At 30.6% G+C, this 15,703-nt stretch overlaps 1 protein-coding gene across 2 annotated transcripts; it reads right to left on the minus strand.

The window, feature by feature from the left end:
* Nucleotides 1-10,583: 10,583 nt before the first annotated feature.
* Nucleotides 10,584-11,542, minus strand: LOC123911153 (dehydration-responsive element-binding protein 1D-like). Of its 2 annotated transcripts, none has more exons than XM_045962508.1 (2): nt 11,004-11,542; nt 10,584-10,958 (listed from the first exon to the last, which is right to left on the minus strand). In XM_045962508.1, exons 1-2 carry the CDS (start codon nt 11,481-11,483, stop codon nt 10,767-10,769), a joined length of 672 nt encoding a protein of 223 aa, XP_045818464.1. In that variant the 5' UTR covers nt 11,484-11,542; the 3' UTR covers nt 10,584-10,766. The 2 variants fall into 2 exon arrangements, with proteins under 2 accessions (XP_045818464.1, XP_045818465.1); XM_045962509.1 differs by having other exon boundaries at nt 10,584-10,955; nt 11,001-11,542.
* Nucleotides 11,543-15,703: the final 4,161 nt, after the last annotated feature.

The raw sequence follows: 15,703 nt of genomic DNA on the forward strand, positions 1-15,703 counted from the left end.
TTGAACTAAAATGTGGTACTTCAGGACCAATTAGTTCTTCATCATTTACTCGAACTCTAAAATATTCTTCAAATACTTATTTTGTAAGAAATGACAATATTTCAAGCTCTTAAGGAGTCTCTTGATGATATTTTTATCATCAACATAGATAGATAAAAAAATTCATTGCCAAATATTTTCTTAAAATGAACAAATTGTCATTTTCATATTTCTCACTTGGAAATATTCAACAAGAATATTATACAACATACATATATATTGCTCGAGTATTTAAGGAGACTTATTCATGTTTTTTAAGTCACCTTTCCAATAGTTTGATATATGTGTCTCACGAAAATTAAATCCTTTTGGGATTTTCATATAATTATCAAGTGAGATGATTTTCATGTAATCATCATTATTAAGTGAGTCATTCAAATACATATACTAAACTTAATCAATTATAAAGAAGTTCTGAATTCACTTCAGGTGAATATGCCTCTTGAAAATTAATGATAGACGTTTATCATTATTCTTTAATAATGAGTCAAACTTTAAATATTTGTATATTTTCTTTTCTCAAATAGTTTGAAATGTATGTCTCGTGGAAATTAAATTCTTCAAGGAGTTTTATATAATTCACACTAACAAGTGAGCCATACAAATATATCGTGACACATTTTTCAAATAAATTGAATTTTCCATGTGTTAATAAACTTAATCAAGTAAGACTTAATCAAGTAAGAGAATGATTTTGATTTCACTTCAGGTGAATATTTCTCTTCACATTCAATGGCAAACTTTTACCAATATGCTTGAATAAAAAAATCAAGCTTTTAATGTTTGTATGTCAACATTTTCTATTCACACGAAAATTAATTCGTATCTATCATGTTTTACATCTTCAGGTGTATGGACTGCTGGTCCAAAAATCTTCACTTTGCAAAGTGACTTTAATTACGTAGCAATTGCGTTTTCATTTAGACAATCATTGTCTATAATTCTCAATAGAATTTAGTTCATGATCCTCATTAACTCTTTTCACAAATAGCGCTATATTATATATAAAAATATCATCAACGTTGACTTCCTTTCGGTTCCATCATATTCCATTCATGACATAATTTTCATTCATGACATAATTCGTCAAGATCTCTTTATTATCATAAATTTCAGGTACCTGAGAAGTTCTTCTGGAACTTAAAACTCAATTATGTCAAATACTCTTTTGAAGTTTTCATATCCTCACTTGGGTCATCTTTCTTTTTAGCTCCTTTTCTTATTTGAGAATTTCTATCGTTGGAACCGACTGATCTACCACACTTCAGGATGGTTAATACTGATTTGCAAAATAAGATTGTCCAACAGGGACATTCATTTTGTTTGGAGCATTAGCAGCTAATAGTTGATTTCATAAATTTTGCAAATGATTTATATTTTGAACATTTGATTCAAACTATGAGGATCAATGTGAGATAATAACATTAATTTATTTCAAGTGATTCATTTGAACTTCTGGTTCATATTTTTCAGCTGCTTATTCTCCCCCCCTAATATTGGGAAAATTAGTTCATCACTTGAAAATCAGCCTACAGGACTGTAAATAATTCTCCAATTTTTGGCTCAAGATGATTTATAATAGATGGAGATTCATATCAAATACATTTTCCCAATATTCTTTAAGAACCGTTTAAATGCATTCTATTGGAGCAATTGCACATACACAACACATCCAAAAATGCTTATATGGGAATCATGTTTATAAACAAAGTTCAAATTGTAAATTAGGGGAGAACTTATAATAACTAGTTGGCTTGATGCGAATTAGTATCTCAATATACATGTTTGAATGTTCCCAAAATATAAATTAGAAGTTATGATCTCATAAGTATCAGTCATGTAATTAACTTTAGACGTCTAAAGAATGGATCTTCTAGTCCATTTTTGTATGATCATATTCTATTCGATATCGATTTCAATTGACATACGATACTTATCAAATATTTTCTAAGAATTCAGAAAATGAGATCTTAGCAAAACTATTTGAGAAAACAAACTCACAAACTTCTGGTTGTGAGTAAACATGCATGTGACCAATTTAGTTGATGCATCAATTCAAGTCACAAAATATCTAAATGGTCAAAAATCTCAAATTATCAATTTCTTTTGGGAATTAGTAACCGATAAAAATTATTAGAATGAAGGAACTTCAGGCCCTTCACTATATATTTATAGTTTTTTTTTTCGCATCATAATAAATCCGGGATGACCCAACCGGTATTGCCAACAATAAATTTAATATGATTTGTAAACTTCTGGTTTACAATAATTTGTGCTTCAATTGCATTATTATATATAAAAGTGTAGTATAAACTTCTGGTTTATAACTTTTTCATTACACTTAGTTTATCCAAAATATGTGTAGTAAATTAGTAATATATAGAGATATTCAACATCTCTTCATTTCTTGTTTCCATATTGATATTCATATATGAATGAAAGAAGATTATACTTATGCAATCAATTGGGACTATTGTCATTTATGTACGTTTAAAAACGTTTCATCATATTAGCGAGTGAGTGCCTTTTCCAATCATTGGTACATTTATATAAATGAGCTCCAAGCAAACTTCAGGTTGCCACTCGAATTTTTCCTTACAAATGGAGCCAATAAATTTTGATGACTTTACAAGTCATCTCAAATAGCCACAAATCAACGGCAAACCAATGTATAATAATAAAAAAAAACTCTTATAATAAATCAATGTAAGGATAATTTAATACTCGATTGTCTTAATAGTTTCTCAAAATAATAATTTCAATAACAATTTGCAAGTGAATATTCAAATAACAAGACAATATAAAATTTACAAAATATTTACAAATATTTATATAAATAACATTTGGTGTAATAATTATCGTAAAAAAAATATTTGGTGTAATAATTAACAAAATTGAGCCTAAAATAAATTTCCAAATAGAACACTTTAACAAAATAATTAACATTAGTGTTACACCTTTTAAAGTAAAAGAGAGTTTATCATATAATATTTTAGGCTCAAATCGTGAGATTATATAGTTTAAAATTATATATGATTCTCAATTCTCACATTCAATCAACACCAAATATTTAAAAAATTCATAAAATAAATTCAAATCCCATAAACCAAGGATATGATATTAATATTAAACAAATATTCTTGAATTGAATATATATATAAAAAAAAATATTCCAGGTATAAATTATAATTAAATTTATTTCCAAAAGAAAAAAGATATGATTAAGGTATGAATTATAATTTTATTTTCAAAAGAAAAAAATATCAATTAAATTGATTTATTATGGAAGAAAAATATTTTCTTAATAAGACACAATTCATACCTTAAGCATTGTAGTAGCTGAATTAATTCATAATAACACAGAGTACAAAGTTATCGTATAAAATAAAATGAATAAAGTATTAAGTCATGCACACCTTTTATTTTAGTAACATTCAAACTTAGTATATGAAAATAACATGAAACATCACAATTGTCAAAAATAAAATAAATAAATAATCCCTTAATTCATGATTTAAAAGGTCAAGTTGATTTCATCTTGCAAAAATCCCAAAAGTAATAGGTAGTATCACCTGACAAATTGTGGGACTAATAGAAATCACAAAAGAAATTAAACGATATGATATTTCAATTGATATTTGAAAATTTGTCAAATCAACTAGTTTTATTTTCAAAACAAATCATTTAATTTCAAATGAATCAATCATAATACTTCCTTAACCGATAATGTAATAAATTGAAAACAATAAAAGAAAGAAATAAAAGACATTCAATTGTTTTCAATGAGATTGATTGACCAAATTAACATATGAATGACATTTTTTTTTTTTTTTTTACGGTACATATGAATGACATATGAATGTATTAGTAGTGTACTAAATTATTGAATTCTTCTGGAATTCACACGGAATAATCTTGAGTTCTTCATGAACTACCCTTTTGAATTCTTAGGAATTCATAGAGAATAATATGAGTTCTTCAGGAACTATGCTTTTGAATTCTTCGGGAATTCATAAATTAAGTCTGTATGGTCGCAAAAATAGTGTGATTCATGCTACATGCTTTTGTGAAATTTACTTAGCAATTGAATTTTACAATTTTATCCATTGAGTTCTTCAGAAACTATATAATAAATCACTATCAATTTACAATCCTTCAAGGATGTATGAATATTGAATTCATCTAGAATTCATTGAAGAGAAAAAGAAGTTGTTTTATTAGTTCTTCAGGAACTATATAACACATAAAAATATTTTTGATGTGCAATCCATTAGGGATGCATGGTGATAAATGGTGATATTTCGTAAGTTCTTCAGGAACAAAATTAATTTTTTCTAAGTTCTTCGGGAACTAAGATTATGAATTCTTCGGGAATTCATGTATTAAATGTCTAAGTTCTTCAGGAACTAAGAATATGTTCTTTAGGAACCAAGATTATGAATTCTTCGGGAATTCATGTATTAACTTTCTAGGTTCTTCAGGAACCAAGATTATGAATTCTTAAATATGTTTATGTTCTTTTGGATGATCGAAGTGTCGATGTTTCACCATACAGGTGTCGGTCACGAAGCATAATGATGCTTCACCAGACTATTGTCGGTCACGAAACTCAAACAATATCAAACATCCAAGATACATATTATAAATAAATAAATAATTGATCAACATTTTATGTAATATTAATGATCAAAGTGTTATGCTTCACCATACAAATGTCGGATATCACGAAGCGTAAACAACATTGAATCAATTAAATACATAAAGGAATGACGCTTATTTATTTATTTATTTAATTTTAGTTATTATTATTTGATCTTTATAAGTATACAAGGTTCAAACGATTCATAATCATATAATAATCAAAAAAAAAAAAACTACTTGTGATTTCATAGAATAAGAATTGCGTACCTCAGTTGGTTAGAGGATGGTGCTGATAACGTGTTATGAAATATAAGTAATAGTAATAATATATAAGTATAGAGGAGAGAAGAAGAGAAGAGAGAAAGAATAGAGATTGTATTATTCTCATCAAGGTGTATGTTTACATGACAATACAAGTCATATTTATAGGACAATATAATGGGCCAGTGGAATGGGTCAATGCTTAATGGACATCCACCAAATTATTCATAACATATATATATATATATATATATATATATATATATATATATATATATATATATATATATATATATATATATATATATCACAACTAGAAATCTAACCTTTAGTGAATATTCACCAATAGAATGTCCCCTACGTCAGTCTTTCTATTCTCAACATAAGCTCCCTAGCCCTATAGAGTTGTGCTACTACCGTAGCAACTCCACAGGCCCGTCCAAAACCCAAAGTTTCAACCTAGACCACCACAAACACCAAAAACACCACCCTCCCAAACACCAAGTACACCATCAAAACATAACCAAACCCTACCTAAAAAAAAACACCTTTTTCAACCCACTCAACCCACTCAACCCACATCAAAACAAACCATCCACAATCCTAAACCCTCACACAAACATAAACCAGCCTATCCCACCCTTTGCCAAGACCACAACTCTAACTACAAGCTTCAACAATTTTTTTTTATAAAAATTGAATTATAAGGAGTACAATGAGTACTCGGCTCTTACAATTCAAGAATAATCACTTTAGATACCTTGAAAGCAAGCTAAAAGATTATTACACCAATCAGAGAAAACAACATTGACATTACTACCTCGTCCTATGAACTAAAACCATGAAATATAAATAATTTGGTCCACTAGAGTTAATACATTAACATGGTCTCCTTTGAACAATATATTATTCCGCATACGCCATATGCTCCATGTCGTCGCCAACTAAATTAAATGGCGAAAGCTTACAAGCTTCAACAATTCATCATTGAAGAAAGAGGAGAAATTGTCTTGTACAAAAGATGTTGAATGCAATACCAATTACCAAATAAGTTAAATTTCATCATTAAAGCAATTTAAGTAAGAATACCTAACTCTCTTTATGCTTTCATTTTTTAACATCAAGGACGTAGAGATCTCCTTATACTTTTCATCAATGAGTTGTGGAACCCTTCCTCTACATGATGAGATAGTTTTCTGATCGGTTCTTTTATGCTTTTCTTTGGCTCTTAAATTGTTTGTTTTTGGGCTGCTTGATTTTGGTGTAGGCTTGTTTACAAGGCCGGTCCTGACTATTTGAAGGTCCGGTTTAAATATTGAAAATAGACTCCTAATAAAAATATGTTAAAAAGTTAAAAAGAATCATCCTCTATTTAAATTATAAGTAACATAAGAAATATCAATAATAAATTGGTCTGAGGGTAAGGGTTTTGGTCCTCGTAAACACGTGGTCACAAGTTCGATTTCATGGCTCATGCGTATGGAAAAATTCGGTTGAGATGAGAGAAAATTCCTAATCAAGAAACATGTAATTTTTACTATCTTACTTGATTAAGATTTCTTTTTACTAAACATGTGATATTTTATGGACATTGATAATATATAACTATTATTATATGACCTCAAACTTAATATTTTGAGTACATATGATATTTTATAAACACTAACAATATATAACTATTATTATAGGACCTCAAAATTTTGAGTCGAGATCTCCAAAATTTGGAGGCCCGATGCCATCGCTCACCCTGCACGCCTATTGGGGCCAGGCCTGCTTGTTCACTACAAAAATTCATGTGATTACGGAGGAATAAATTCCTAGGAAATTAAACACGCCAAAATTCCTAGTAAATGAAGATTCCCGAGGAAAAATTTCCTTGCTAAGTTCGACTCTATTTCAAGGACATTACCGAGGAATTGTGGGTCAAAGTGTTTCCTGGGATATTTCCTAGGCAACTTTCTGCACAGACCGCCAAAACAGGTGTGATTTGACAAGTCGTTTCCTAGGAATATTTCGTCACAAATGTATATAATATTTTAATTTTAATGGGATGCTTTCCTAGGAAACAATCATTATTAAAATATGTCTTAAAAAAAATCATTATTAAAATATAAATATATATTATGCAAAATATTAAAACTGGTGGCAAATAATTTTTTTGAATTTTTTTTCAAAATAATTGCGCCAAAATTTAAATATTTAAAAATTGCGCCAAAAAATTGAAAATTCAGGAAAACCGTTTCGAGGAAAATTTTCTCGAAAATGTTAAAAAAATTATATTTTTGGCTCCAAAAAAATTAAATTTTCGAAACAAAATGAATTTTGAAAATTCCGCCAAAAATTATGAAATTGGAAATTTGCCCCAATAAAATCGTATTTGGAAATTTCAAAAAAATTATGAATTTGAAATTAGCGCCAAAAAAATTGAAATTTTTGGCTCTAAAAAGTTCAAAAAATAAATCAATTTTGCGCCAAAAATTTTCAATTATTTAAATTTTTCCAAAAAGTATGAAATTTGAAATTAGCGCCAAAAAACCGAATTTGAAAATTTTGCAAAAACTTATGAAATTTGGAAAAAATTGAATTTCCTCCCAAAATTTTAAATTTTATGTTGAATTAATGTAAAAAAAAAAAATTTAATTAAAAATGGTAAATAAAAAATATTTTTGTGGTCGTAGTAAGTAGATTTGAAGAATGAGAAAACAATTTAAGGTGACCATGTTAAAGAAGAGATGTTTGAATCAATGTTAAAGAAAATAATTAAAGCAAAACGAAAAGTGAAATTAGTGTTTAGAGCCCCCCTCTTCATAGTCGTCCTCACTCTCAGAATCAAACAGGTCATTGGAGCATGTTATCCAGATCCATAATGCGGCAGTGATGGTGGCGGTTGAGTTTGTTTCGTGAAAGAAAAATATTGCTCCATTCGTTCCTGACAGGTGAGATTTGAACTCGCCACCTCACAACTCTAAAACATTCGAACAAAGTTGCTGACCACTAGACCAATTGCCAATTCATGATCTTTGGTGTCGAAAAAAAAATACTTAAAGCAATATTTTAAATGATGGGCTTGAAAAAAAATTGAAGCCCCGATTTTTTGGGGGCCCTGGGCTGGGGGCCTGGTCACCTTGGCACAAAACCGGGACTGATCTCAGGAGTAAACGTTGCAAGACAAGACTCTTTTTCAAGAGCAGGAACATAGAGAAGAGATCTGTACTCGTAGTTGGGGGCCATGTCCCAAAGCTCCAGTTGAAGGGCTTGAGGTATATCTTCCTGGCTGGCTGGAATACTCTAGCTGTTGCTGCAAATATTGTGCGACTAACTGATCAAATTTTTCCTGTATACAAAAATAATATAGTCAAATAAAAATTCTTGAATAAAAATCTTAAAAAATAATTCAAAAATATCAAATTACAAGTTCACCTGAGTATCTGTAGATCGATCGTCCACATAGGCACCCGTCCCCTGCCTTCTGTGGTTGAATCGTGGAACGATAAAATCCAAAGTATACTTCCATATCCACTGATTCAAAAAATGACTATCAGGAACGATAAAATCCTTTAAAAAAAATCAAGTCCCTTTTTCACAGCACAAAAAAGAAGAATAGGAACGAAAAAAACCAAAAGGAGATCACTTTTTCATTTTTGATTTCTTATATCCATATTCATGGAGATCATCATAATTAAGAAACGAATGTGTAATTCTTTTTCTAAAATTGAACTGGTGGTTCAGAAATAATTTGTCTTAGCTGGTGGTGATTCAAGTGATAGGAGTGGTGAATGGTGATGATGAGATGATTTCTTCGTCTTTATGGGACGAATGCAAAATGTTAGCACTCCAACGCTCAAGTCAGTATTTGAAAGAGGTTAAAAAAGGAGTGTAGAAGTGGAGGCGCATATATTTCATACCTAGAGATTGATGTATATGAAATGCTTGTATATATATATATATATATATATATATATATATATATATATATATATATATATATATATATGGATATACAGTATAGTGTGGTTCCCTGTGTGTAAAGGATCTGTCGCATATAACACTTGAATTGTCCTTTGTGGGGCATTTGGCCTCTATCCTTGCTTGTGGTTTGGTACCGTGGTCGTTCTGCCACGTGATTATTCTTATCCCATTATGAGGTATATGAAGAATGCCTAAAGAGTATTTTATTGAAAAATTCAGTTATTACTCAACAAATTCAAATTTTGATTTTTAAGGGATGAGATCAATTCAAAAGTGTCTTATTGTATCTTTTATTAATTAAAATGAATTTCTCTTTCTTATTTAGTTATTTCTTGAACAATTGAATTGGTCTAATTCATAACCGTTTGATAGATTTTATTCTTCTATATGTTAGGGATATATCAAGAGATAAATAATCGGCCCGGTTCTTTGATATATATTAAGAGTTGTGTGAAAAAATGGAAGTGGAAATTTTTGGTTGAATGAATTTTTGGTTAAATGGAAGTAGAAATTGTGAACTGATCACACATACACTTGACTTGAGGATGCAACGTTAACCGGATGAATTGAATGGATGCAATATTCACTGCGCCACCAGTCCTGCCACACGCGTCTGAAAAGTTATTGCCACACCAGACGTTTCTGACGATTTTTTCCTCGGTAACATTATTGAAACCTATATGTTGGCCGTTTGCGAGGAAAAATTCCTCGGTAACGTGCTTTCATGAAATGCGTCAGATGACAAATTGTTTCCTCGGTAATGCTTATAGTTTGCAAGGAAATTTAATTCCTCTGTAATTTTCGTAGGAAACTAAGAGAATTCTTATAGTGTACTATCTTGTTTGCTATTTAGCACTCCCTAGTCCCTAATTTCCACTTTATTTTGTAATGAGTTAAGTATTTTGTATTGTAATGAGTTTTTTTTTTTTGAAGGATTGTATTGTAATGAGTTATCCCTACTCTTTCTGTCTTTCATATTTGATTTATCATTAAAAACAAAGTTTGAAAAAAATACAGAACATTTAATATATATAAGCAAATTTTACTAGGCTTACATTTTGAGGGCTAATTAGTAAGAATAATTGGGAGCCTAAAGCCTAGCCTTATTTACCTATAGTTTGAGTTCATTCCAAAGAAGTTATATATGTGCTTCTAAATGAAACTCATGACATGAGAAAACTGCATCACCAATGACCTATAGTTTGAGTTCATCACTAGTTTGTAAATGTTGATGCAATTAATTATTGGCTATGATTCTTTTATTTCCAAATATATATATTTTTCTATTAATTTGTCTATGAGTCAGCTTGACCGTTGTTAGTATTCAAATGATCATTTTACTTATTTTCTACCTTTCCTTGCCAAAAGGAAAATAAAGAAACAAAACATAAAAGAGCAAGGTTCACATATTGTAGTAATTAAGTAACTATCACAATCATTGATATTGCAGAGAAATGCCGCGGATGCGCCTCAATTGTGGTCATGTTTGGATAAATATATATAAACTACTTTGATGTCACAACCCAATTCATGGTTAGATAGCTTCTTTTAAAGTTCTGCAAAAAAGAAGAGAAGAATAAGACAAGAAACATGATTTTATCCCCTTGAACTTAATGTAAGCTAAGCAAGAATAGAAATTGCTTATATTTTTTATGTAAGATAAGAAGTTGAAATTGCAACCAAATCGTAATATAGATAAATAAACACATCATATTCTTACATACCAAAATTACAACTCAAGTCATACACATTATGCTTGGTTGGTGATTACATTCAAAGAAAAGGAATACTAAAAGGAAAATCCTTTTCAATTTCAATCTACAATCCAAAAAACAAAATTAACCAAACATATCAATTTAAAAGTTCCATAGTGATACATCTTCAAATTCACCTACATCAATATCTTCATAGTCATACTCCAAGCTATGTGTAGGGGACATTAGCACCATATTCCTCCACAAATCCGGCATATCTTCCTCCTCTTCTTCCGCCACGTCCACAACAAACATATTCAACTCCTTTGCGGCAACAACAGCTATAACCGTTTCAATTAAAAAAATTTCCGGTCTAAAAGCCTCGGCGTCTTCTTCTTCCACTTCCGAAACAAACATACTCAACTCCTTTGCCGCGACAACGGCTATAACTGTTTCAATGTCATTAGTCTTTAAAGTTTTTTCAGGTCTAAAAGCCTCGGCCGCTTCTGTAGCTGCCTTTTGAATATCTTTTGTCTCAGATGTCGCAGGTATAGGGAGACGCCACACTGAGTCTGCGAAATTGAGACAAGCGTAGCGGCCCCTCAATGCCAAGGCCGCAACATCGTGGGCTCGGGCTGCCATCTCGGCCGTTGGAAAAGTCCCTAGCCAAATCCTAGTCTTTTTGTTAGGCTCCCTCATTTCACAAACCCATTTATCTAAATTCCTCTTCCTCACACCCCTATACACCGGGTGGCGAGTTTCCTTGAATATCTTCCTCCCTGCTCGCTTCTTGGGACAACTCGCGGCTAACCGCATCTCCCCATCAGAATCTTGTGAAGAAATAAGATGTGAATAAGGAGAGTTTTTACTAATAAACATTTTTAAGTGTTGGAGAGAATGGAAAAATGTTTTGAGATGGAAAGTGGGAAGTCGAGATAGTTGGTGTTAAAAGAGTGAAGACTAAGGTGTAATATATATAGTAAAGCATGTTGAGTTTGGTTGAAGGAAAATTATAGGTAATGGTGAGAGTGAGAGTGTGAGTGTGTGTGTTTTGTGGACCGGGAGTCAAAAATTACATGCAGTCATCTTTTGTATGCCTTTAGATTGAATTTTGATGGGTCCGATTTTAAAAATAAATGACTAAGATTCACCTGCAGTCAAATAGTGATCGCGGGGAATTCATTTTCGTGTTTTGTGTGAGCTAGAGATATTTTACATGTGTGATAAGCCAGGTGGTTGGCTAGTTATTGAAGGTTATGTAATTTGGCTATGAATTATTTTGAAAGAGAAAGGCAAGTCGATGAGAAAAGAGAGAAGAGACGGAGAGAGAAAATGTGGGTGTTGTATGTCTAGTAGTATGACACTTGTTTGGCTTAAAACTACCAATGCTATTAAAATATCGTCTTTCAATTTTTATTTTTTTGAAGACATGGTATCAAAATATCGTCTTTTAAAAAAAATATATTTAAATAATGTTCAAAACACCCGACAAAACACATTCGCTAGTAAAACTATTTTTTTTCCAAGAAATGTTATCAAAATATCTATGCTACGTACGGTCCTCACAAAAAAGAAGAAAATATCCATGCTACGCTAAATAGGGTTATTTGAAGGATTCATAGGAATATACTTTTTTTAGTTCTTTAAATCTTTTCTAATTTTTATATACATCCAGGGACGGATGCATGTAGGGATTGAGTATGGCTATAGCCACACCAGAATTATTGTATATATATGTATAACTACTAATGTTATCATAATTGTTCTTTTGGCTTAGTGGTTATGTATCCCCCCATTTACTCAAGGGTCTTGAGTTCAAGTTCTATATAGGTTGCTTTTTGACTTTTAATTTCTTTTTCTTACAAAGAAATTGCTGCCTTGTTGCTAGTTAACTACAAAGAATCAAGAATAATAGTTGTGGTAATTTTTTTATAAAGAAGTGATCAATATATATATATTAGAGAAATTAAATTATACCGGTAACATTTTAACGAGTATAAAATTTATAAAATTTATCGTTAAATTTAAAATTCATATCATCTAGATAATTCATGTAAAATTTTACAAAAATTTAAAATAATTTGATATGTTATTGAGATTCACCAACATTAAAGTTTTAATTTTAAATTTATCGGATAATTTAAAATTTATCATTAAAGGTTTATACACTTTTATTGATAATACTATTAATTTTAATTGATCTCAATAACATATTAAATTTTATTCTTTTACTTTCTCTCAACTCTACAACTACAAATATGATTTTTTTTGTTTGTTATTTTGTTATTTTTTTAATGTGCTTTATAGAGATAAAACTATTTCTTCATCTAATCTGCAAGCGTGATTTTTTTTTTTTTTTAACTATAAAGTTTGTGAACATAATTTTTTTAGCCACACCAATATATTAGGTCTAGATCCGTCCCTGTACATCAAGAAAAAATATACATCACGAAAAATTAAACAACATCGTTTGTATGAGCAAAACCCTAAGAGCCTTCTCTTTCTTGTTGAGATGTTCGGGAAAGTTCGGGAGAAATATCGGGTTAAATGTTTTAGAACTATAAGAGAGACGTTACATCTCCACCAATAACCTTAAGACATTAGGTTAATGATTCACATCTCTTACAAATCCAACATCCTTGTTATTCATAGTCGATGTGAGAACTATTCACACTTGAAACCCAACAATTTCCTCCAAGTGTGAGTTCTCACATAGATCAATACAAGAAATTTGATTTTTATCAGCGCCTTTTTTCATTACAAGTCGTTGGCAAAACTAGCAACGACTGGTAACGAAAAAAGCGCTGTCAAAAATCAAATTTCTTGTATTGATCCAATACCAGGATCCACTCATTCTCTCCCACCAAGCCGAACCACAACTTTGATACTACTTGTTGGGGACTCCACGGAAGCTCGGGGATAAATATCGGGTCAAATGTTCCAAAACAACAAGAGATGGAGACGTCACATCTCCAGTCCAAACCTTAAGGCATTATATGTTAATTGATGGGTCACCTCAGTTATAAATTCAACATTCTTCTCGTTTATAGTTGATGTGGAACTTAACCACTCACACTTAAAACCCAACATTTATCTCAATTATGCATGAAAGATGAGTGGTGTTGAATATTATTTGTCTGAAATAATCTATCATAGATAAATTTTGATACATTAAAAATTTAACCATTTGGGCAGGTTATTCCAGTCATTTTGATTTTGTCACATAGGTATTTTTTCAATTTTTGTACGTATGTTTTTAAAATATTCTTTTGCATATGGATGTGTTAAGTTCTGAATTTTCAAGACACTTGATAACATTAATTTTAGAATTTTTATTGATTAAAAGTCATTTTACAACCATTATGTACTTTAATGTTACAAACCTAATATCTTACAATTGAGTTAGCAAATCTTGTTAACTGTAGGGCACTTGTTAAGAAAACAAAAGTTTGTTTTGAAATAGTTAAAATTAAAATTTTTATGATGTTGAATGTATTATTATTTTTAAGAAAATATTTATGCATTTAGTTTCTAATCTTGTGCTTAAATGTTATTAATGAGGGGAAGTAAATCGTAAGATTTGAAATTAATTTACATAGATAAGATTAATGAAAGTTTGCAAATCTTACGTTAGAGTTGTTAGACACTGAGGAAATTAACTCTGTGTCAATATCTATAACTAATTTTTGGTTGAATTTACATAGATTAATTTAGGGGGGAGCTTACAAAACTCACCTTAGAATTATCATACTTAGAGTTAGAGCTTGCAAACCTCTACCTCTAAAAGTAAAACTATATATGTAAATTTGATCCAAATCTAATAACTTGCTCCTATACTGATTTTAATTAACCTAGATAAGACTTAGGGGAAGCTTACAAACCTAACCCTATGGATTATCAGACTCAGGGGGAGCTTGCAAACCTCAGAACCTGAGGTCAGCTTGTTAATTAAATCAACAAAAACAATTGTGTTTAATATATACTTATGTTTGTTATCATAAAAAATGGGGAGATTGTTGGTACAAAATTGGTTTTGGTACAAAATTAATTTAAAAGTACAATTGGTAATTTAAAGACAAAATTTAGGCTTAATTAGTAAAATTGTCCCTTAAAAACATTTTTGGTTTCAGATTGGTCCCTCAAAGAAAAAAAAAGTCTGAATAGGTCCTTTAAAGAAAAAAATATATGAATAGGACCAAACTGATTAACGGATATGTCTTTAAGGGACTAATTCAGACCTTTTTCTTTTTCTTTAAGGGACCTATTCAGACCTTAAATGTCTTTAAGGAACCATTTTACTAATTAATCCTAAAATTTATATCCACTGGAATGGGTAAAAGAGAAGTTGAAATAAACTCTTAGAAGCAGACTCTTTGCAAGCTGAAGAGCGTCAGAAGCTATCACTACAACATGTGAACATCAGACTCTGAGTTAGTCAGACTTTGGAAGGTCAGACTTTGGTAACTCAGAGGTTCCCATCAGAGTGGACTAAGTTAACAGGAAAGAAGAAAGTACAATGTCACTATCATGGCAGTTGGAGCAGTTGTCCTTTTGCCTGAAATTTAAAGACATTATCCTCTTCATCAAAACCATTGCAGCAGTTATTACCCAGATTGAAACTACTTTTGCTTAAAGCGAATTATAAGTTCCAACAAGCTTTCCAATCCTCATCATCAAGTTGAAGATCATCATCAACACTTTACAGACTTTGAAGCGCTATTACTTTGCCAAAACCAAAGCTGCCAAAACAGTACTTATGAATTCTTACAAACTTTGTATCTTAGAATTTAAGTGTTCAAAAGTATTGTATCTGCGTTGTATGTTGTAAAAACCTCTGATAGTATATCAAGTGTTTGATTCAAACTTTCTTAAATTTGTTTGAAGTTAGTTAGTGTAAGTCTCTAGAAAGTGTGCTTGAGCAAGGAAGTCACTTGTACGTGGTACTTGAGCAGGAAGTCTTGTACAATTGTAATTATGAGTGATTATAGTGAACTCCCTTAAAAGTTCAACGGGACTGGACTACTCTCGTTTGTGGCAGAAACCAATATAAAAAATTGTGTGTTATTTTCTCTCTTCTCTCTCTTTGTGTGTTTACTTTT

This window comes from Trifolium pratense, linkage group LG2 (genome assembly GCF_020283565.1).
Source record: "Trifolium pratense cultivar HEN17-A07 linkage group LG2, ARS_RC_1.1, whole genome shotgun sequence".
In the NCBI taxonomy this organism is placed as follows: domain Eukaryota; kingdom Viridiplantae; phylum Streptophyta; class Magnoliopsida; order Fabales; family Fabaceae; genus Trifolium; species Trifolium pratense.

Excerpts from the sequence above, each read along its gene's own strand:
- LOC123911153 (XM_045962508.1), bottom strand. The coding sequence starts at position 11,483 with ATGTTTATTAGTAAAAACTCTCCTTATTCACATCTTATTTCTTCACAA. Across the intron at positions 10,959-11,003 it reads GTATGTTTGTTTCGGAAGTG|GAAACGGTTATAGCTGTTGT; the intron begins GAAGAAGAAGAC and ends ATTTTTTTAATT.